Raw genomic sequence first — 21949 nt, forward strand, 5'->3', positions numbered from 1 at the left:
AATTAAAAACACTGGAATTGTAGATTTGCAGTTGGTGAATGTGCAAAGTAGAAATACTGGGGTGCAAGGGAGCAAAATAAACAAATAAATACAGTAGGGGATGAAGTAATTGTTTGGGCTATTTATAGATGGGCTATGTACAGGTGCAGTGATCTGTGAGCTGCTCTGACAGCTGGTGCTTAAAGGTGGTGAGGGAGATAAGTGTTTCCAGTTTGAGATTTTTGTAGTTCGTTCCAGTCATTGGCGGCAGAGAACTGGAAGGAGAGGCGGCCAAAGGAGGAATTGGCCCTGGGGGTAACCAGTTAAATAGACCTGCTGGAGTGCGTGCTATGGGTAGGTGCTGCTATGGTGACCAGCGAGCTGAGATAAGGATGGGACTTTTCCTAGCAGGGCCTTGTAGATGACCTGGAACCAGTGGGTTTGGTGATGAGTATAAAGCGAGGGCCAGTCAACGAGAGCGTACAGGTCGCAGTGGTGGGTAGTATATGGGGCTTTGGTGACAAAACGGATGGCACTGTGAAAGACTGCATCCAATTGGTTGAGTAGGGTGTTGAAGGCTATTTTGTAAATGACATCGCCGAAGTCGAGGATCGGTAGGATGGTTAGTTTTACGAGGGTATGTTTTGCAGCATGAGTGAAGGATGCTTTGTTGCGAAATAGGAAGCCGATTCTAGATTACATTTTGGATTGGAGATGTTTGATGTGAGTCTGGAAGGAGAGTTTACAGTCTAACAAGACACCTAGGTATTTGTAGTTGTCCACATATTCTAAGTCAGAACAGTCCAGAGTAGTGATGCTGGGCGGGCGGGCAGGTGTAGGCAGCGATCGGATAAAGAGCATGCATTTAGTTTGACTTGTTTTTAAGAGCAGTTGGAGGCTACGGAAGGAGAGTTGTATGGCATTGAAGCTCGTCTGGAGGGTAGTTAACACAGTGTCCAAAGAAGGGCCAGAAGTATACAGAATGGTGTCGTCTGCGTAGAGGTGGATCAGAGACTCACAAGCAGCAAGAGCGACAGCAAGATGCAATAGATAGTGTAGGATACAGTATATACACTGCTCAAAAAAATAAAGGGAACACTAAAATAACACATCCTAGATCTGAATGAATTAAATATTCTTATTAAATACTTTTTTCTTTACATAGTTGAATGTGCTGACAACAAAATCACACAAAAATGATCAATGGAAATCAAATTTATCAACCCATAGAGGTCTGGATTTGGAGTCACACTCAAAATTAAAGTGGAAAACCACACTACAGGCTGATCCAACTTTGATGTAAAGTCCTTAAAACAAGTCCAAATGAGGCTCAGTAGTGTGTGTGGCCTCCACGTGCCTGTATGACCTCCCTACAACGCCTGGGCATGCTCCTGATGAGGTGGCAGATGGTCTCCTGAGGGATCTCCTCCCAGACCTGGACTAAAGCATCCGCCAACTCCTGGACAGTCTGTGGATGGAGCGAGACATGATGTCCCAGATGTGCTCAATTGGATTCAGGTCTGGGGAACGGGCGGGCCAGTCCATAGCCACAATGCCTTCCTCTTGCAGGAACTGCTGACACACACCAGCCACATGAGGTCTAGCATTGTCTTGCATTAGGAGGAACCCAGGCCCAACCGCACCAGCATATGGTCTCACAAGGGGTCTGAGGATCTCATCTCGGTACCTAATGGCAGTCAAGCTACCTCTGGCGAGCAAATGGAGGGCTGTTTGGCCCACCAAAGAAATGCCACCCCACACCATGACTGACCCACCGCCAAACCGGTCATGCTGGAGGATGTTGCAGGCAGCAGAACGTTCTCCACAGCGTCTCCAGACTCTGTCACGTCTGTCACATGTGCTCAGTGTGAACCTGCTTTCATCTGTGAAGAGCACAGGGCACCAGTGGCGAATTTGCCAATCTTGGTGTTCTCTGGCAAATGCCAAACGTCCTGTAAGCACAACCCCCACCTGTGAACGTCGGGCCCTCATACCACCCTCATGGAGTCTGTTTCTGACCGTTTGAGCAGACACATGCACATTTGTGGCCTGCTGGAGGTCATTTTGCAGGGCTCTGACAGTGCTCCTCCTGCTCCTTCTTGCACAAAGGCGGAGGTAGCGGTCCTGCTGCTGGGTTGTTGCCCTCCTACGGCCTCCTCCACGTCTCCTGATGTACTGGCCTGTCTCCTGGTAGCGCCTCCATGCTCTGGACACTACGCTGACAGACACAGCAAACCTTATTGCCACAGCTCGCATTGATGTGCCATCCTGGATGAGCTGCACTACCTGAGCCACTTCTGTGGGTTGTAGACTCCGTCTCATGCTACCACTAGAGTGAAAGCACCGCCAGCATTCAAAAGTGACCAAAACATCAGCCAGGAAGCATAGGAACTGAGAAGTGGTCTGTGGTCACCACCTGCAGAACCACTCCTTTATTGGGGGTGTCTTGCTAATTGCCTATAATTTCCACCTGTTGTCTATTCCATTTGCACAACAGCATGTGAAATTTGTCAATCAGTGTTGCTTCCTAAGTGGACAGTTTGATTGACTTGGAGTGTGATTGACTTGGAGTTACATTGTGTTGTTTAAGTCTTCCCTTTATTTTTTTGAGCAGTGTACATATGAGATGAGTAATGCGAGAAATGTAAACATGCTTAAAGTGGCTAGTGTTCCATTTATTAAAGTGGCTAATGATATCAAGTGTGTAGGTAGGCAGCCGCCTCCCTGTGCTAGTGATGGCTGTTTAACAGTCTGATGGCCTTGAGATATAAGCTGTTTTTCAATCTCTCGGTCCCAGCTTTGATGCACCTGTACTGACCTCGCCTTCTGGATGGAAGTAGGGTCAATAGGCAGTGGCTCGGGTGGTTATTGTCCTTGATTATCTTTTTTGGCTTCCTGTGATCGGGTGTTGTAGGTGTCCTGTGGAGGGCAGGTAGTTTCGCAGGTGAAAGCAGGTAGAATCCAGGTGAAAGCTATGATCCCTTATTGATATCACTTGTTAAATCCACTTCAAATCAGTGTAGATGAAGGGGAGGAGTCAGGTTAAAGAAATATTTTTAAGCCTTGAGACAATTGAGACATGGATTGTGTATGTGTGCCATTCAGAGGGTGAATGGGCAAGACAAAATATTTGAACAAGGTATGGTGGTAGGTGATAGGCGCATCAAGAACTGGTGCACCGGATTGAATGTGTCAAGAAATGCCATGCTGCTGGGTTTTTCACACTCAACAGTTTCCTGTGTGTTTCAAGAATGGTCCACCACCAAAAGGACATCCAGCCAACTTGACACTACTGTGGGAAGCATTGGAGTCAACATGGGCCAGCACCCCTGTAGAATGCTTTCAACACCTTGTAGAGACCATGCCCCTAAGAATTGGGCTGTTCTGAGGGCAAAAGGGTGTGCAACTCAATGTTAGGAAGGTGTTCCTAATGTATTGTACACTCAGTGTAGATTGGGTATGTAAATATTTCATGTTGTAAAGTAAATAAGTAGTGTGTAATATGTATGCTGTGCATGTTTGTATCTGCTTCTTGTATTTGAATTCACACTGCTTTGCAAGCTTGCCCTCTACTTTGTCCCTAGTGGGATAATTAAAAGTGTTATTCAATTGAAATTATACTGAACCTCGTCCATGTGCTTGGCCTTCAATTTCTTACTCTCCCCATATTTTGCAGAATAGATTTTACGCCACATTGCACTGCAAGAAAATTAGACAACATATTCAACTATTATGTGATTGAATAGGGTCAATAGATAGTGAAGAAGAGTCTTACTGCCTCCGGATATAAAGTATCCTTACTTGTTTTTGGCCAGCTTATATAATAGCTTGTTGACGTAGCCAATGCAGTAGAGAGAAGAGGCATCCAGGTTCCACAAGATCTTCATTAGAATCTCAGGTGGCAGACTAATAGAACACAAATTACAATAAGGCTGGGTCAAAAAAAGGCATGAACTGGGCACTTGCTAGCTGTCTCCTTGCCTAATAAATATACTTTTATATCAATACTTGATAAAGTCTAAAACAGCAATGCAAAATTGTCAAAGTTTTCCATACAACCCAGAATATTTAATAACATTACATTTGAACTTACTCTACCGGTTTGTCCTTCAGCCGCTTGAAATTTGAGACAAAATATCCACAGGAAAGTATTGCTCACCCAACATTTAGAGCGCTGGTACTGACGTTTAAATGTATATCACCTGGCACATGCTCAAAACCATGTAAACACATGCAGACTTCGGTTACATGCATGCGCCGCCTGTACTTCCGTCTTGTGCATGCGCCTTTGGTCAGGAGCAAACAAATCTTGATTATCACACAGAGATGCGTTTTCATGTCGGGTTAATAACAGTTTCCTGTGGATATTTTGTAAAAAAATTCGACCAAAACCACAGACAATCGGCAAAGTAGGTTCAAATGAAGTTTATTCAACATTCTGACTTGTAAAGGGAATGTTTGGATTTTTTTTTACAGAAATGTGAGTCAAAAAGAATTTGAATGCATCACCACGTTTCGTACCTAGCTGTTTCCAAGTCCACACAGCCAAACACGTTGTACTCAGGATACTTACAGCTAACACATTAATACAAACACAGACTGGATAGATTTGTCAACTGTTTATGAACACCAAGAATTAAATAAAATACTGTATAAAATACATTTATTCTAATTTCAATTCTAACCGTGGGACTTGGAGACAGTAGCAACTCTGCCCTTTCTCTCTGCAGATTACAGAACAGGACATGGATCATAGGAAACAGGTGGAGGTGCATTCTTGTCATACCTGCAACCAATCAGAGCATGCAAACAATTCATTCAAATGGACCCAAAGCTCACACTTCCAAATCACATGATGATTACTGTAATGCACGAGGCACCTACACTCTGTTACACATTAATTAATTGTCGAAGTAGTTTGCTAGCTACTGTAACAAATTATGGAGAAGATGGCGGGAAGAGGATGTGGAACTTGAATCGGATAGCGGTGGAAGTGAGGAAGAAAGGACTTTTGTACAAAATAATGGTAAAAGAAGCAAAATTTAAGGGGGAAAGGAAACTAGTGTTTATAATAACCCATCATATATCTGGTACGACTACATTTTCTGGGAGTATTGGTGCCAAAACGTGGTGAATCCGTTGAAATATGAAAGCTCTCGGTAAAGTAAAGTTGGTGAAGATCACAAAAATTGTTTCGATTTTTTTTGTTGGGTCTCAGGCAACTTTGTGATTATGATGTGTCATGTTTTGAGCTACAGAAAAGGGCACCTGTCAAGGGAGTAATTTCTGGAGTCTTGAAAGAAAATTGACATTGATGTACTGAAGAATATTCTTGGAAGTGGTCAATGAACGTAGGATGAATTGTTTGGTTAATGGCAGGAAAGAGAAGAGTTCATCTGCTCTTGTGTTTTTGATGTGGAGTCCCACCTGACTCCAGTGAACTATGTCCTATCCAGTCAAAGATTTTATATCCAGGTCTTTGCAATGTCATCATTTTAAAATGTTTGGACATGTAGAAAGTGTCCCCAGTAAGAAGAAGCCCGAGATGTGAGAAAGATCACTTTGAAGGGGTTTCTGAATGTGTAGCAGAAGATAACAGTCAAGGAGCAAGGTGTTGTAACTGTAGTGGAGAACATGTGGCGACATTCTTGGAATACCTGAATAGGGTGAAAGAGACTGAGGTTTCCAAACTCAGGGCAGTTGAGTCTCCTATGCAGAGGCGGTCAAAAGGGTAGAAAGAATGAGTATCTCTGAAGTTCTGGTGGTAGTGAATAACGAGCAAGACCCAAAAATTATTCATGTGAAGAAAGTGGACTGTGTCTCTTTTATAGTGATGAATCAATTGCAGCTGAAATATTTCTGGATTAAAAGGTTTCACATCTGAGGAAAGGATGGTCATGGCTCACATCAACACCATTATCCCAGAAACCCTACACCCACTCCAATTTGCTTAACGCCCAAACAGATCCACAGATGATGCCATCTTTATTGCACTCCACACTGCCCTTTCCCACCTGGACAAAAGGATCACCTACGTGACAATGCTATTCATTGACTACAGCTCAGCGTTCAAAAACATAGTACCCTCAAAACTCATTACTAAGCTAAGGATCCTGGGACTAAACACCTCCCTCTGCAATTGGATCCTGGATTTCCTGACGGGGCGCCCCCAGGTGGTGAGGGTAGATAGCAACAAATCTGCCATGCTGATCCTCAACACTGGAGCCCCTCAGGGGTGCGTGTTCATGCCCCTTCTGTACTCCCTGTTCACCCACGACTGCGTGACCAGGTAAGACTCCGACACCGTCATTAAGTTTGCTGACGACACAACAGTGGTAGGCCTGCACACCGACAACAACGAGACAGCCTATAAGAAGGAGGTCAGAGACCTGGCTGGGTGGTGCCAGAATAACAACCTATCCCTCAACGTAACCAAGACTAAGGAGATGATTGTGGACTACTGAAAAAGGAGGACCGAGCATGCCCCCATTCTCATCGACGGGGCTGTAGTGGAGCAGGTTGAGAGCTTCAAGTTCCTTTGTGTCCACATCACCAACAAACTAGAGTGGTCCAAACACACCAAGACAATCGCAGAGAGGGCACGACAAAGCCTATTCCCCCTCAGGAAACTAAAAAGATTTGTCATGGGTCCTGAGATCCTCAAAAGGTTCTACAGCTGCAACATCAAGAGCATTCTGACTGGTTGCATCACTGCCTGGTACGGCAACTGCTCAGCCTCAGACCGCAAGGGACTACAGAGGGAAGTGCGTACGGCCCAGTACATCACCGGGGCTAAGCTGCCTGCCATCCAGATACCTCTATACCAGGTGGTGTCAGAGGAAGGACATACAAATTGTCAAAGACCCCCACGCACCCCAGTCATAGACTGTTCTCTCTATTACCGGAGCACCAAGTCTAGGACCAAAAGGCTTCAACAGGTTTTAAGCCATAAGATTCCTGAACAGGTAATTAAATGGCTACCTGGACAATTTGCATTGTGTGCCCCCCCAACCCCTCTTTACACTGCTGCTACTCTCTGTTTACCATATATGCACAGTCACTTTAATTAAACATTCATGTACATACTACCTCAAATAGCCCGACTAACCGGTGCCCCCACACATTGGCTACCCAAACTATCTGCATTGTGTCCCGCCACCCACCAACCCCTCTTTTATGCTACTGCTTCTCTCTGCTTATCATATATGCATAGTCACTTTAACCATACCTACCATTGAAGTCGGAAGTTTACATACACTTTAACCAAATACATTTAAACTCAGTTTTTCACAATTCCTGACATTTAATCAGAGTAAAAATTCCCTGTCTTAGGCCAGTTAGGATCACCACTTTATTTGAAGAGTGTGAAATGTCAGAATAATAGTAGAGAATGATTTCTTTCAGCTTTTATTTCTTTAATCACATTCCCAGTGGGTCAGAAGTTTACATACACTCAATTAGTATTTGTTAGCATTGCCTTTAAATTGTTTTAATTTGGTCAAACGTTTCGGGTAGCCTTCCACAAGCCTCCCACAATAAGTTGGGTGAATTTTGGCCCATTCCTCCTGACAGAGCTGGTTAACGGAGTCAGGTTTGTAGGCCTCCTTGCACGCACATGCTTTTTCAGTTCTGCCCACACATTTTCTATAGGACTGAGGTCAGGGCTTTGTGATGGCCACTCCAATACCTTGACTTTGTTGTCCTTAAGCCATTTTGCCACAACTTTGGAAGTATGCTTGGGGTCATTGTCCATTTGGAAGACCCATTTGTTACCAAGCTTTAACTTCCTGACTGATGTCTTGAGATGTTGCTTCAATATATCCACATAATTTTCCTTCCTCATGATGCGCCATCTATTTTGTGAAGTGCACCAGTCCCTCCTGCAGCAAAGCACCCACACAACATGATGCTGCCAGCCCCATGCTTCACGGTGGGGAAGGTGTTCTTCTGCTTGCAAGCCTCCGCCTTTTTCCTCCAAACATAACGATGGTCATTATGGCCAAACAGTTCTATTTTTGTTTCATCAGACCAGAGGACATTTCCTTTCAGGTTATGTCGATATAGGACTCGTTTTACTGTGGATATAGACACTTTGTACCCGTTTCCTCCAGCATCTTCACAAGGTCCTTTGCTGTTGTTCTGGGATTGATTTGCACTTCTTCATCTCTAGGACACAGAACGCGTCTCCTTCCAGAGCGGTATGATGGCTGGTCTCATGGTGTTCATACTTGCGTACTATTGTTTGTGCAGATGAACGTGGTACCTTCAGGCGTTTGGAAATTGCTCCCATGCATGAACCAGACTTCTGGAGGTCAATTTTCTTCTGAGGTCTTGGCTGAGTTCTTTTGATTTTCCCATGATGTCAAGCAAAGAGGCATTGAGTCTGAAGGTAGGCCTTGAAATACATCCACAGGTACACCTCCAATTGACTCAAATGATGCCAATTAGCCTATGACATCATTTTCTGAAATTTTCCAAGCTTTTTAAAGGGACAGTCAACTTAGTGTATGTAAACTTCTGACCCACTGGAATTGTGATACAGTGAATTATAAGTCCTAACCGACTTGCCAAAACTACAGTTTGTTAACAAGACATTTGTGGAGTGGTTGAAAACGGGTTTTAATGAATCCAACCTAAGTGTATGTAAACTTCCGCTTTCAACTGTACATGTACATACTACCTCAATTAGCCCGACTAACCGGTGACTGTATACAGCCTTGCTATTGTTATAGCCTCGCTACTGTTATAGCCTCGCTACTGTTATAGCCTTGCTTCTGTTATTATTCACTGTCTTTTTACTATTGTTTTTATTTCCTTACTTATCTATTGTTCACCTATTACCCATTTTTTACTTAAAAATTGCACTGTTGGTTAGGGCCTGTAAGTAAGCATTTCACTGTTAGGGAAAGACTACCAGTACCTGTGTACAGTGAAGGCTGTTGAGGGGATGTTGGCTCATAATGGCTGGAACAGAGGAAATGGAATGGCATCAAACACATGGAAACCATGTGTTTGGTGTATTTGATACCATTCCACCTATTCCGCTCCCACCATTACCCCGAGCCCGTCCTCCCCAGTTAAGGTGCCACCAAACTCCTGTGTCAGCAACCCACTTACTGCTCTATGTGGTTCTGGGTGCAGCCAGCTGGCCTGGCACTGGCAGCATGTCTAGCAGACCTTGGTAGCAGAGAGGTGAGTCTCTTTGTTGGTACCTTGCTTGGTACTGGACAGCTGGGTACAGTGGCCTTTTTCTGTGTCAGTGGCACACGTTTTGCATTGTTGGTAGCCAAGCATCTAGAAAGACACAGATGTAAGACATTTAGCTAGTTAACCAGCTAACTAACTAGCAAACTAGACAACTAGTATCTAGCTAGCTTTACATTAGTTATATGCATAATGCACCACAAGTAAGTTAGCTCGAAAGCAAACTGACAAAAAAGTCAACAAAGGTGTTTCTCTGTAACTAGCTAACGTTAGCTAGCTACGTAAGCGAACCGTAATTAACTACAGTACTACGTTAGTAAGTTAGCTAGCTAAGGTAGTCTGAGCAGCGTTTGTTGACACTCGGTCCACGCTATACCCACCTTTGAGGGCTCGTGCCCGGGGATTTTGTGGTCATGATTTTTCTTATTTTAGGACTTCCGCACTTCTTTTCGCCTGTAGGTCCTCTACCCTCGGTTGGCGGTGCCTTCATCCAAGCCCTCTCTGAAACTGCGGAAAAGTTGTCTAGCTTCGTCCAGTAGTCATGGTTACAGATAGGCTGCACGCATAGAAATAGGAATTAGAATACTAGAATGGTTTAGCCTTTTTATGGTTCTCCTATTGTCAGCCATGTTGGTCAGGTAGATGGTCAAACATGGTTTGCCGGCGCTGAGATATTGTGTAAAACAATAAATGTGAAGAATATATCTGCACTGTATGTGTGTTAGCTAGCTAGCCAGACAGTTATAGAGGAATGATTCCATTAATGTTTCAAATGAACTGCTAATATTCCAACATTCCATTCAAACAATGCAGTCAATCCACAACCATACACTGGCTGAAATCAGTTGATGATAGGACAAGTTGTTAATGCATCAAGTACTGAATATTGTATCATATAATAGCACTCACAGCTTTCCAAGAAAACAAAATCTGAGACATTGGTCTGTTTCCATATATTTTAGAGGCTATTTATACAGCACATTTGTATAAAACCCATATAAACTGTATTTATAATTATATGACAAAATTTTAGGTCGACTATAATTCCATGACACCATTTCTGATACATCACATGCCTTACTTTTATTTTCCTGCATAAGTAAAAGCAGGAAATACATCACCTATGCCTCTACCATTCCTTCCAATTAGACTGTTTTTGGATTTCTCCCTGACCAAGATGGCTGCCATTTTCAACCCCATTATGGAGCTTACAGGGTTTATGACACCTCCCTCTAGTAATTTAATAGGATCTCTGTTGTGGCATGTCTAAAGTTTTGAACATACTGCCTCCTAGGGGTTTGGCATTTCTTGACCTGCAGACAAATATGTTTTGAGTACAGTATACTGCAATTCACTTGGTATAAATCTATAGTGAATCCCATTCCCAAATCTTCAAAATATTACCCAGAGTGCCACTGAACTATAGAGGCATATGTTTATTAAGTACGGTTTATAAATTATATTCATCCATCCTCAACAATAGGCTAATTACATTTTTGGAGGACCAAAACATTCTGGCAGAAGAACAAAATGGTTTTGGTAAATCCAGAGCCTGTATAGATCATATCTTCTTGGTCTGTACAATAATCAGAAATAGATTACCTGAAGAGAAGCATACTTTTGCATGTTTCATTGATTTCCAGAAAGCTTTTCATTGCGTAAATAGGGATCTTTTAACCTATAGTTTGTTAAAGACAGGGGTTGATGAGAAATTTTATCAAGCAATCCAGTCTCTTTACAAAGTACCAATTGCTTGTGTGCGTGTTAATGAATATCGTACAGATTGGTTTCCCACACCCTCGGGTGTAAAACAAGGAGACACCTTATCACCGACTTTGTTTGCTTTGATTATAAATTATTTGGCAAAATAAGTTAAACAGTTAAATATTGGAGTAAGATATGGTGATGAAATGCTAAGTATCCTTTTATATGCTGATTATATTATTTTGATGGCAGAAACAGAACAAGACCTGCAGAACGTGTTATTATGTACAGTCAATTGGTGTAAAAGATGGAGACTCATGATTAACCAGACAAAAACACGGATAATGCATTTAGAAAACCAGCTACTAAGAGAAGTGTTTTTCAGTTTTGTTTTGGTGGAGACACTTTGGAGTTTACTAGCATTTATAAATATTTGGGTCTTTTTATTGATTAACATATTACCTTTCTATACACCAACATCTGTCCTGGCCGACTCAGCAAGTAGAGCTCTTGGGGGAGTTATAGGAAAAACTAAACCACTCAAAGATATAGGTTATGCCTCGTATTCCAAACTGTGTCAGACATGCGTGTGTCCTGTTCTGGACTATTCAGCACGAGTGTGGGGTGCTAAGACGTGTTTTAAAAATGAACATGTTCATAACAGAGCAGTACGTTACTTTTTAGGTGTCCACAAGTTTGCACCTATACTTGCAATAATAGGGGACATGGGCTGGGAACCCTGTGAGGTGAGATGGAAGGTGTGAATGGTGAGACTTTGGAATAGACTGTTGGATATGCCAACTGCCAGAATAGTTAGTAAAGTTTTTCAATGGGATCTATCCATAGGGGGAGCCTGGGAAACTGAAATATCTGACCTTTTTCAACAGTCTGACTGTGAACATCTGAATGAAAACCAAATTAAGGGAGACATAGATATGATTTTTTTTAAACTGTTGATGCAATATGAAAAAATAATGGGTGGAGGAGATGAATCATAAACCCAAATGTATAACTTTTTGTTTGATTAAGGGTGAATTTGTGTGTGAGAGATATATTAGGTTTAACCTACCTAAAAACAAGAGATCACTATGTGCACAGGTAAGATCAGGGATATTGCCTCTGCGTATTGAAACAGATAAGATCAGGGACATTGTTTCTGCGTATTGAAACAGGTAAGATCAGGGATATTGTTTCTGCGTATTGAAACGGGTAAGATCAGGGATATTGTTTCTGCATATTGAAACAGGTAAGATCAGGGATATTGCCTCTGCATATTGAAACAGATAAGATCAGGGATATTGCCTTTGCGTATTGAAACAGATAAGATCAGGGATATTGTTTCTGCGTATTGAAACAGGTAAGATCAGGGATATTACCCCTGCATTTAAAACAGGTAAGATCAGGGATATTGTCTCTGCTTATTGAAACAGGTAAGAGCAGGAATATTGTCTCTTCTTATTAAAACAGGTAAGATCAGGGATATTATCTCTGCTTATTGAAACAGGTAAGATCAGGGATATTATCTCTGCTTATTGAAACAGGTAAGATCAGGGATATTGTCTCTGCATATTAAAACAGGTCGGTATTGTGGTGAAATGGAAGAGGAAAGACTATGTAACTATTGTAAATTCGAATAAATAGAGAATGAAACTAATTTGATCCTTTATTGCCCTTTCTACCACGATATACACTTGATCTTATTTCAGATATATTCTAGCATTATGTGGCTGAGTGATGAGGAGAAATGTAAAAGTTTTATTGTCCATTGTGGATTTCTGTTAGCAGAATATTTACATAAAGCATAGAATAAAAGAAAAAGGGCTACCTATAATTAATAGTAAAAATATGTATATTCTACGTGGTTAATGGAGTGTGTATATAGATTGTGTAGAGGCTTGTCTCCCATATGAATCTTCTCTTTGTGTCAGACTGGGTTCAAGTGACTTCTGTTTCTTTTTTTTCTGTATTTATTTGTCTGTTTATGGTATGTTCAGTTGAAGTTGGAAGTTTACATACACCTTAGCCAAATACATTTAAACTCAGTTTTTCACAATTCCTCACATTTAATCCTAATAAAAAACTCCCTGTCTTAGGTCAGTTAGGATCACCACTTTATTTTAAGAATGTGAAATGTCAGAATAATAGTAGAGAGAATTGTTGATTTCAGCTTTGATTTCTTTCATCACCCAGTGGGTCAGAAGTTTACATACACTCAAAGTATTTGGTAGCATTGCCTTTAAATTGTTTAACTTGGGTGTCAAACATTTTGGGTAACCTTCGACAAGCTTCCCACAATAAGTTGGGTGAATTTTGACCCATTCCTTCTGACAAAGCTGGTTTGTAGCAATTGCAAGTATAAACACCATAGGACCACGCAGCCGTCATACCGCTCAGGAAGGAGCTGCATTCTGTCTCCTAGAGATGAACGTACTTCGGTGCGAAAAGTGCAAATCAATCCCAGAACAACAGCAAAGGACCTTGTGAAGATGCTGTAGGAAACAGGTACAAAATTATCTATATCCACAGTAAAACGAGTCCTATATAACCTGAAAGGCCACTTGGCAAGGATGAAGCCTGCTGCTCCAACCGCCATGGGGACAAAGATCGTACTTTTTGGAGAAATGTCCTCTGGTCTGATGAAACAAAAATAGAACTGTTAGGTCATAATGACCATCGTAATGTTTGGAGGAAAAAGGGGGAGGCTTGCAAGCCGAAGAACACCATCCCAACCGTGAATCATTGGGGTGGCAGCATCATGTTGTGGGGGTGTTTTGATGCAGGAGGGACTGGTGCACTTCACAAAGTAGATGGCATCATGAGGGAGGACAATTATGTGGATATATTGAAGCAACATCTCAAGACATCAGTCAGGAAGTTAAAGCTTGGTCGCAAATGGGTCTTCAAATGGACAATGACCCCAAGCATACTTCCAAAATTGTGGCAAAATGGCTTGAGGACCACAAAGTCAAGGTATTGGAGTGGCCATCACAAAGCCCTGACCTCAATCCTATAGAACATTTGTGGGCAGAACTGAAAAAGCATGTGCGAGCAAGAAGGCCTACAAACCTGACTCAGTTACACAAGCTCTGTCTGGAGGAATGGGCCAAAATTCACCCAACTTATTGTGGGAAGCTTGTGGAAGGTTCCCCGAAATGTTTGACCTTAGTTAAACAATTTAAAGGCAATGCTACCAAATACTAATTGAGTGTATAAACCTCTGACCCACTGGGGATGTGATGAAAGAAATAAAAGCTGAAATGATACATTCTCACTACTATTATTCTGACATTTCACATTCTTAAAATAAAGTGGTGATCTTAAATGACCTAAGACAGGCAATTTTTACTAGGATGAAATGTCAGGAATTGTGAAAAACTGAGTTTAAATGTATTTGGCTAAGGCGTATGTAAACTTCCAACATCAACTGTATAATTTTGAAACAATTACAGGGAATAGCTACTTGGTTGCATACTCTCAAGTGGTAAAGTGGGAGGCACACACACACACGCACACACACACCCACACACTTCTGGGTTAACATGAGATTGAGAATGTATGTGTTTTAAACAACCTGCAGCTGTCTCCAACTCAGCCAATTCACTGTGAGAGTACACACACAAAGGAAAGATCTGAAAGAGTGGTCAGGGAGGAGGGAGTGGGGGAGAGAGACGAAGAGAGGGAGATAAAACAGCTGGTGAACAAATGAGTGCAAGTGCCGAGATTCATATCCATCCGTACCCCATGCCTTATAGTTTGGTTTTGATGAGGGATTCCTACAGATATTAGGGAGAGATAGATAACAATATAGAGTGTGAAAGAGAGGGGATGGGGGGGGTTGTGGCTAGGCCCTATTGGAAACAGTTCACTTTTTAAACGAAAGCAAAGCAAGCAACCTCCAGTGCAGGCCAGGGATGTGTATCTCTCAAGGTTAACAATATAGCACTCAGCGGGAAAGCTAGGTGTCAAAGGTCAAACTACTGCAGAGGAACCTGGGAAATGAATCTTATTTTGCTACGGCGTCTCATTGATGTGGGGTTCAGAAGGGCGAAGCAACACAATGGAAACGTTATCTCTTTTTCTTCTGTTTTTCCTTTGAGGATGCTTTTGGACTCACAGGTTTAAATGGAACCTCTTTGGCCTCGTTGGACAGGCGCACACACACACACATACGCCTTGTTCTCTCTAATGCACTGCACATGGTATTTGGCATCTCTGGAGGATAGAGTAGTGAGGTACTCTGTAGAGTGGTAGGTATATTTCCTTATATTCTCTGATCTACAGACAAATATATATCCAAATAGAGCCAAGGTAACTAGAGGAATGAACAAATGAACATCCATTCATCTTTGCCACAGCAGCACTCATCATAACTATCACAACCCTGATTGCTTAATCAATGCCTATCTCATCAAATCCCTCCACCAGGGGAAATCCCACCACCACCATGGTTTCTAATCTGTGGATTTACTAAGCCGAATGCGTTCTAAATTACGCCTATAGGTAAACAATGGCAGCCAGCCGCCAGCAGCAGAACTGACTGACTGATGCTAAGTCTCTTTTCATTAGAGCAGATGTCTGTGCTCTCAGACAGGCATGCCAGCACACGGAGAAGGGTCGGGATCCCCCTAGCACTGGGAGCTGGTCTGCTCTGCTAGCTGTCACTGCAGATAGCTGTAACGTTCCCCCTACTGCCAGTCCCTTCGCCTCATTACAGAGCCTTGGTCCATGGCGGGCCCCTCTCAGGGCAGAGGCAGCCTCTGGTAATGGGAGTACCAGCCCCCCCCCCCATTTACCCATGCCTCTGCTTGACATTTGATGTCTGTTGCTCTAGCTTGGTGTCCTTCTGCAGGCCTGCGGGTCGGTCTTAGCCCTGGAGTGTCTGATGGCTTGCTCCTGCATTGGTTGTCACTCACTGACACTGTGATGTTTGTCAAATGAAGTGGGAAGGAGGGAAGAGGGGAGTAAGAAAGGGAAGAATGGAGCGTGCATGTTGGGTAGCTGTAATTAAGATGTCTATATAGCTACAAGTGCATAATAATGTCTGGTGTTTTACTACTGCAAGGCAAGTGGGTCACTAGATGATGTGACATGGATAACTGGATGTTAACTGTTTAATGTCATTCTGTGTTATCTATGGTTTCATTCCAACACAGATTAACAAAATACAGTGTGATAGGCTATTTGTTGAATTGTATACCGTGGATGTTTGGCCTATCACTGACTGCTATATATACTGTTGCTTCCACACATATTATCCGTCAGGAGATTTGTACTACACCCAGGCTACACTGTTGAACATGTTTATTCCCTTCATGACAGTTTGAATAGTGGATAGTTTGGATGAGTGGTTGTAAAAGCACAGAAGTTTCAATGTTTTTTATTTAACTAGGCAAGTCAGTTAAGAACAAATTCTTATTTTCAATGACAGCCTAGTGGGTTAACTGCCTGTACCTTGTCAGCTGAGGGGTTTGAACTTGCAACCTTCCGGTTACTAGTCCAACACTCTAACCACTAGGCTACCCTGCCGCCCCATGTAAAAGAACATGCATGTGGAATATAAAATAAGGCTTCCAATGTGTTGATGGTTATGATGTCAAGAGATGTCAGATTTCGTCTGGCGTTTCAAAATGTTCTATGATGTCATTACGGATGGGTGGATCAGGGTGGATGGATGCACAGATTAATTTAAATGAATGAATAAATAAATGGATGAACAGATTAATAGATGGACAGATGCCAATGCCGAATGGATAGATAGATGAAATTCCAACACAACCTCCGGTCAGAAAATCTCGTTTTAATTGCATTTAAAATATGGATGACAAACCTAACAGAACCTTAATGATACACCTACCACCCCCCCCCCCCCCTCCCCCCTCCCACCCCCATCCCCCTCTCACTCCTCTGGGATAATCAGTGGAGTCAAATGTATCATGGTATATAAATCTGAACTCCTTGCATAATCTGGCCAATTAGCAAAGTTTAGAGCGAGTGGAGTGACAGCTCATTACGAAGTTTAAGTGAAAGTTCAGCAGTTCTGTGGAAGAACTCTCAGATCCATCAGAGACAAGGAGCCATGATAGGGACCCTTCCACAGAGTTCTTCAGAGGTATTATGACATGTTTGGGCAGAGCTGGACAGAGATGGCAGGAGTGGGCTAAGGTGAGGTGTACAGGATGTATACTAATACATTGTATATAAGGTCCAGAGTGTTCCTGGTCCGGGGTGGGAAAACCCTTGGCCATTGGAGTGGGGGATTCTATGTATTAACTGTTTTAAGCCAAATTAATAAATAAAATGAATCACATATGTTGCTGTACTGCACATGTTTTATGGGAGACGCATAAATGGAACTGAATCCCGACCTCTCAGCCCTCCAGCTAATATAATCAATAGTATCAGATATGCACAATATCAATATTAATGGATAGCATAACTATTAAATAAATGTAAGGTTGCAAAGGAATAGCTTACTGAAATTTCACCACTGCTATACTCCCACTGCTTTAATTAATGACACAACAATGAAAGACTGCAATGTGCTGCTCACTTCCACCTAATGATTTTGCCTTAGAAACACAAGCATTTTTAATAAAAACAACAGGATATTATGGTAGTTTGAAAATTGTCCTCATTAGTCAAACACAAATTCACCATGCACCTGTGGTGAGAAAAAAAAAGAGCTGACAGTACCAGCTTTGTACCGCTGGGTGTCGCACAAGTATCTATGTGGCTCCTGTAAAACTGCCAGTTTTGAGCTCAAATTAGTGACATACATATCCAATTATAGGAACAGCGCAAAAAGCAATGATATCCGCTGTTATGCCACTTTCATCTCTGATTAAGCGCGCGAGAAGAGAAGGGGGGATGGCGGGGTATAAATTGCGGGTGCAGATTGGGAGGCAGCCATGAACTCCGCTGTCCCGGGAGGGCCACTGATGTGTAGTCTCACAACATTCAACTGGTTATGTAAACAAGCGAATCAATCAATACGTGTGCTTATTCTACTGTTCTAGCCTACTAGTGAGTGAGGTGCCCTTATACGCAGTGCCTACGACATTACTACTGGACTTGTACTTCAATAAAAAGGATGGGCGTAAGTCGCCTTTGAAAGGGAAACGAGGGGCGATCCCCTTTCAGCACAGGATGCGAGCCCAGCGCTCAGTTCACTCTGCGCGCTGCTTCCTATGCGGAATGAGAGACTGACTCCACGCTATGGATAGGCCTATTACAGGTAACGTCCAGACGTCTTTTCGGGAAAACATATATTTGGGTTTTTGATAGTGTAAAGGAGTAAGCTAGTATAAGAGTGACCAAATTAAACTTGAGGGGAAGAAACATTTTATAAATAATTGCTCACAATTATTGTTTTTAGGATTTCCAAATTGCATGAGTATTTAACGTTCATTTAATAAGTACTAATATTTACTAATTTGAAAACTATAGCCTAAATTAAATAGCCTATATTTGACGCACTTACTAGATAGGCTACCTTAGAATTCCGTGCGTATTACGCACGAGTTTTTGTATAGTTCTATGGATCCCAATTAATCATTTTTAGCACTCATTTTAGTATATCTTAAACACCTAATAGTCTGTCATACATCAATTGATATTTGTTTCTTAAATCACCAGGAAACACCACCACACCGTCTGTTTGAAGACCAGCCTAATATCAACTGAGACGCACAGGAGAAGGGGGTGTGAGAAAGAGAGAGCGTGTCTGTGCGTGTGCTAAAAGTGTGTGCGTGTGTCAAAGTGTGTGTGTTAGAGAGAGAGAGAGAGAGAGAGAGAAGGGGAAAGAGAGAGAGGAAAGGAGTAAGGTTGGTCCAGGTGATCGCGTCCTATCAAACCTCCAAGGAGCTGCCGTGTAGGATCAGTGTGCACAGGAAGGATCAGAGTTCCGACCAGACCATGGTGGTGCCAGCCCGCTGCCCGGGCCCCTGTGCCATGCTGGCGCTCAGCCTCTTTATGGGATACGGCGTGGTGCTCTGCGTCGCCGGCCAGAATGACACGGAACCCATCGTACTAGAGGGGAAATGCCTGGTGGTCTGCGACTCCAACCCTTCCTCGGACAGCGGGGTGACCTCTTCGCTCGGGATATCCGTCCGGTCCGCGGGCGCCAAGGTGGCTTTCTCTGCTGTGCGCGGAACGAATCACGAGCCCTCCGACATGAGCAACACGTCTATGACCATCTACTTTGACCAGGTCAGCCGTCCCTGGAATTTGCATATGCAAATTATGTCCCTATCTGGACAGATACTTATTTTGGAGATTGATAATATGTGTAATATATTTGTTTTTCTGATGCGGCGTACAGAATAATGTTTTAATGCAAATGGGTTATGATAACTTGACCTGGGTTGCGTTTATGCGTTGGGAGATTTCTTTCTCTCAAAAACTTGAGAGCAGTTTTGGGGAGCCTCTGCAAGAAAATGTTGCAGTATGATAACGGGAACATTGTGATCGTTGTGCGTAATTACCTCAAATATGCATAAAAGCTGCAGCTTGATGCAAATGTTGTGATTTGAAAATACGTAGGCTATTGTACTTATAGTCTGTCTTGTGTAGGTTTAAGGGACGCGCAAGCACTGCGGCGCAACAATAGATGTGACTGCTGCTGTAAATGCTCCAACCATCAAGTGGAGTATTTTTACGCCCAGCTGGTGCGCTGGAGCATTATGGACAGTATTATGTTAATTGATGCCCCCCCCCCCCCCCCCCCCCCCCCCCCCCCTCTCTCCGACAAACTAACGTGTATAGATTGAAATCAATGATTCGACCACTACGTTTATCGACTTCAACAAAAAACATGTATTGTCCAATTGGAAAACTGAAAGTGACAGGCGAGCAACATTGGGCAATGTGCCTTTACAGGACCGCTCTATGTCTAGTTTAACCCTTGCGGTGTCTCAGTCTGTTATATGGTGACTCTGGGTTCTGCACGTGCGTTATCTTGTCGCTTTGTGTTGCAGGCTTTAGTGAACATCGGCAACCATTTCGATCTCAAAGCGAGTGTCTTCCAGGCGCCAAGGAGGGGAATATACAGCTTCGGCTTTCATGTGGTTAAGGTTTACAACAGACAAACCATACAGGTAAGACCAATGGTCAACATTTGCTTTACTAGGATCGCTATTCAAGGTTTTCTGATGGTTGGCCTAGTTGAGCTATAGCGTATTGTTGTAGGCTATGCCACGGAGAAGCCATCCCAAATGGGTACATTATTTGTCATAATTAGAGTAGGCCAACCGTACGATGTAACAGGTCTGAATTCTGCGCGTGCTGTTTCCGTTACCCCAGGTCAACCTGATGCAGAACGACTACCCGGTCATATCAGCTTTCGCCGGTGACCAGGACGTTACGCGGGAGGCCGCGAGCAACGGCGTTCTTCTGCAACTGGAGCGCGAGGACCGGGTGTATCTGAAGCTGGAACGGGGCACACTCATGGGCGGATGGAAATATTCCACTTTCTCAGGCTTCCTAGTGTTTCCACTATAATTTAATATGCGATCACGGAAATCGCAAACGTTACTCCTCTACGGTTGAGGAACGATAAAGACAAAAATGTGCTCTTTTATTTGAACTAAACTGTCAGAGGAGGAAGAAGACAGACACATATGTGTACATACACACACTATACAGTATCTATTTAATTCAAACATGAACGTTTCCTTGGAGTTCATACATCCAAATCCATCGACCAAACCCAATCTGGAAGGATAACCGAATCGATCGCTCCGTGATGTATAGGCTACCACTTGTCGATTATTTGGATTTTATCACTTGGGAATCAATTAACTTTTGTCAACAGACAGACGAGTCAGTGTACCTCTGTGTACCCGGACTACTGAACAGATGAGAAGAAGGTTATATGAATCGAAGAACTAAAAGTCCCGAGCTAGTCTACATGTATTTTCCAATGCTCTATTTTGTGTTTGTATAGCCTTTGGCATAGAACTAGGGTTTCCGTCAAGTGAGGTGTGTGGAATTATAACGGACGTCCAAGAGAAGAAGAGTGCTTTCACGCCCAAAGCATTTTTTGCACGAACGGAAGAATGTTTTTGTTTTGTGCTGTCTATGGTGTTCCATTTTGGATGCTGAACATATTGAAAACAAGCCAACTGTAGGCTGCCTAACTATCCAGAGATGACATAAAAAGAGAAAAAAGGCAACATATTTCAGCCAATGGAGACATCTATAGAAACTCTTTTACAAAAAACATTTATCGAATTTATAAAGTACATATTCACATTATGGTGTGTTCTACTCTACATTTCGAATCTGCGTAGCTTTGACTGATTTAGTGTCCAGTGACGTTGCTCACAAATGTACATTGTGAAAATAACAACAGAAAAAATCCCTATATATGATGTCCCGCCTAATAAAAAATATTGTATTGTATACGCGTATCTATTCACTTTTATTCTATACCATTTTGAGCTTGCAAATAAAACAAGTTCGAAAAGACATCAGGTCTGAAGTAAGTTAATACATTTACGTTCAAAGTCAAAGTAATCGTGACAGAATAAAGTACTGGACAGCGAACGTCCTTCTCAGACCTGTAGCTCACTATAGATTGGCGCTGTCCATGGTTCTCATCTAGCAGCCGCTTGAACTGAATGCAATGCTATGCTCGTCACGACACACTGAAGCCCACACCAAACCCCATTCAACTCTCGTTGTTGAAAATAGTAAATAGATCGCTATATACTTTTCATGTTTCTTTATTCTAAGATCAAAGCAGAGAAATAACATGACAATACAATAGCATATTGACATGGTCAAAAACGCTCTATTTTGATGTGAGTAGTGATAGTTATTCACAGACTGTAATTATCTTAGCAAAATAATTATGCAATGCAGAGACAATGAGATATTGTTTTGGGCCTGCTGTAGAAAAACAACCCTCCAGCACACACACACGAACACACACACACACACACACACACACACACACACACACAGAGAGAGAGCGATCAAGGTTGTTTTTCAGCCACAATGTACAGGGATACATTCCTATTACATCTTCACAGTTGAACAATCAATAGTAGATCAATGAAGC

General features: G+C 42.6%; 2 protein-coding genes across 2 annotated transcripts in view; one reads left to right on the plus strand and one right to left on the minus strand.

Annotated features, from left to right (window-relative positions):
* Positions 1 to 9745, minus strand: part of fbxo15 (F-box protein 15) — a 32617-nt gene extending 22872 nt beyond the window's left edge. The window contains exons 1-4 of the mRNA XM_021620462.2: positions 9564 to 9745; positions 9097 to 9273; positions 3781 to 3885; positions 3606 to 3678 (exon numbers count right to left, since the gene is read on the minus strand). Of these exons, the coding sequence (XP_021476137.2) occupies positions 3606 to 3678; positions 3781 to 3885; positions 9097 to 9273; positions 9564 to 9673 (465 nt within the window). The 5' untranslated portion in view covers positions 9674 to 9745. The remainder of the gene's footprint in view (positions 1 to 3605; positions 3679 to 3780; positions 3886 to 9096; positions 9274 to 9563) is intronic.
* Positions 9746 to 17820: 8075 nt separating this feature from the next.
* On the plus strand, positions 17821 to 21354 carry cbln2b (cerebellin 2b precursor). The gene is made up of 4 exons (XM_036935150.1): positions 17821 to 18121; positions 18523 to 19095; positions 19863 to 19982; positions 20188 to 21354. Exons 2-4 carry the CDS (start codon positions 18802 to 18804, stop codon positions 20383 to 20385), a joined length of 612 nt encoding a protein of 203 aa, XP_036791045.1. The 5' UTR covers positions 17821 to 18121; positions 18523 to 18801; the 3' UTR covers positions 20386 to 21354.
* Positions 21355 to 21949: the final 595 nt, after the last annotated feature.

This window comes from Oncorhynchus mykiss, chromosome 11, assembly GCF_013265735.2.
Source record: "Oncorhynchus mykiss isolate Arlee chromosome 11, USDA_OmykA_1.1, whole genome shotgun sequence".
Classification (NCBI taxonomy): domain Eukaryota; kingdom Metazoa; phylum Chordata; class Actinopteri; order Salmoniformes; family Salmonidae; genus Oncorhynchus; species Oncorhynchus mykiss.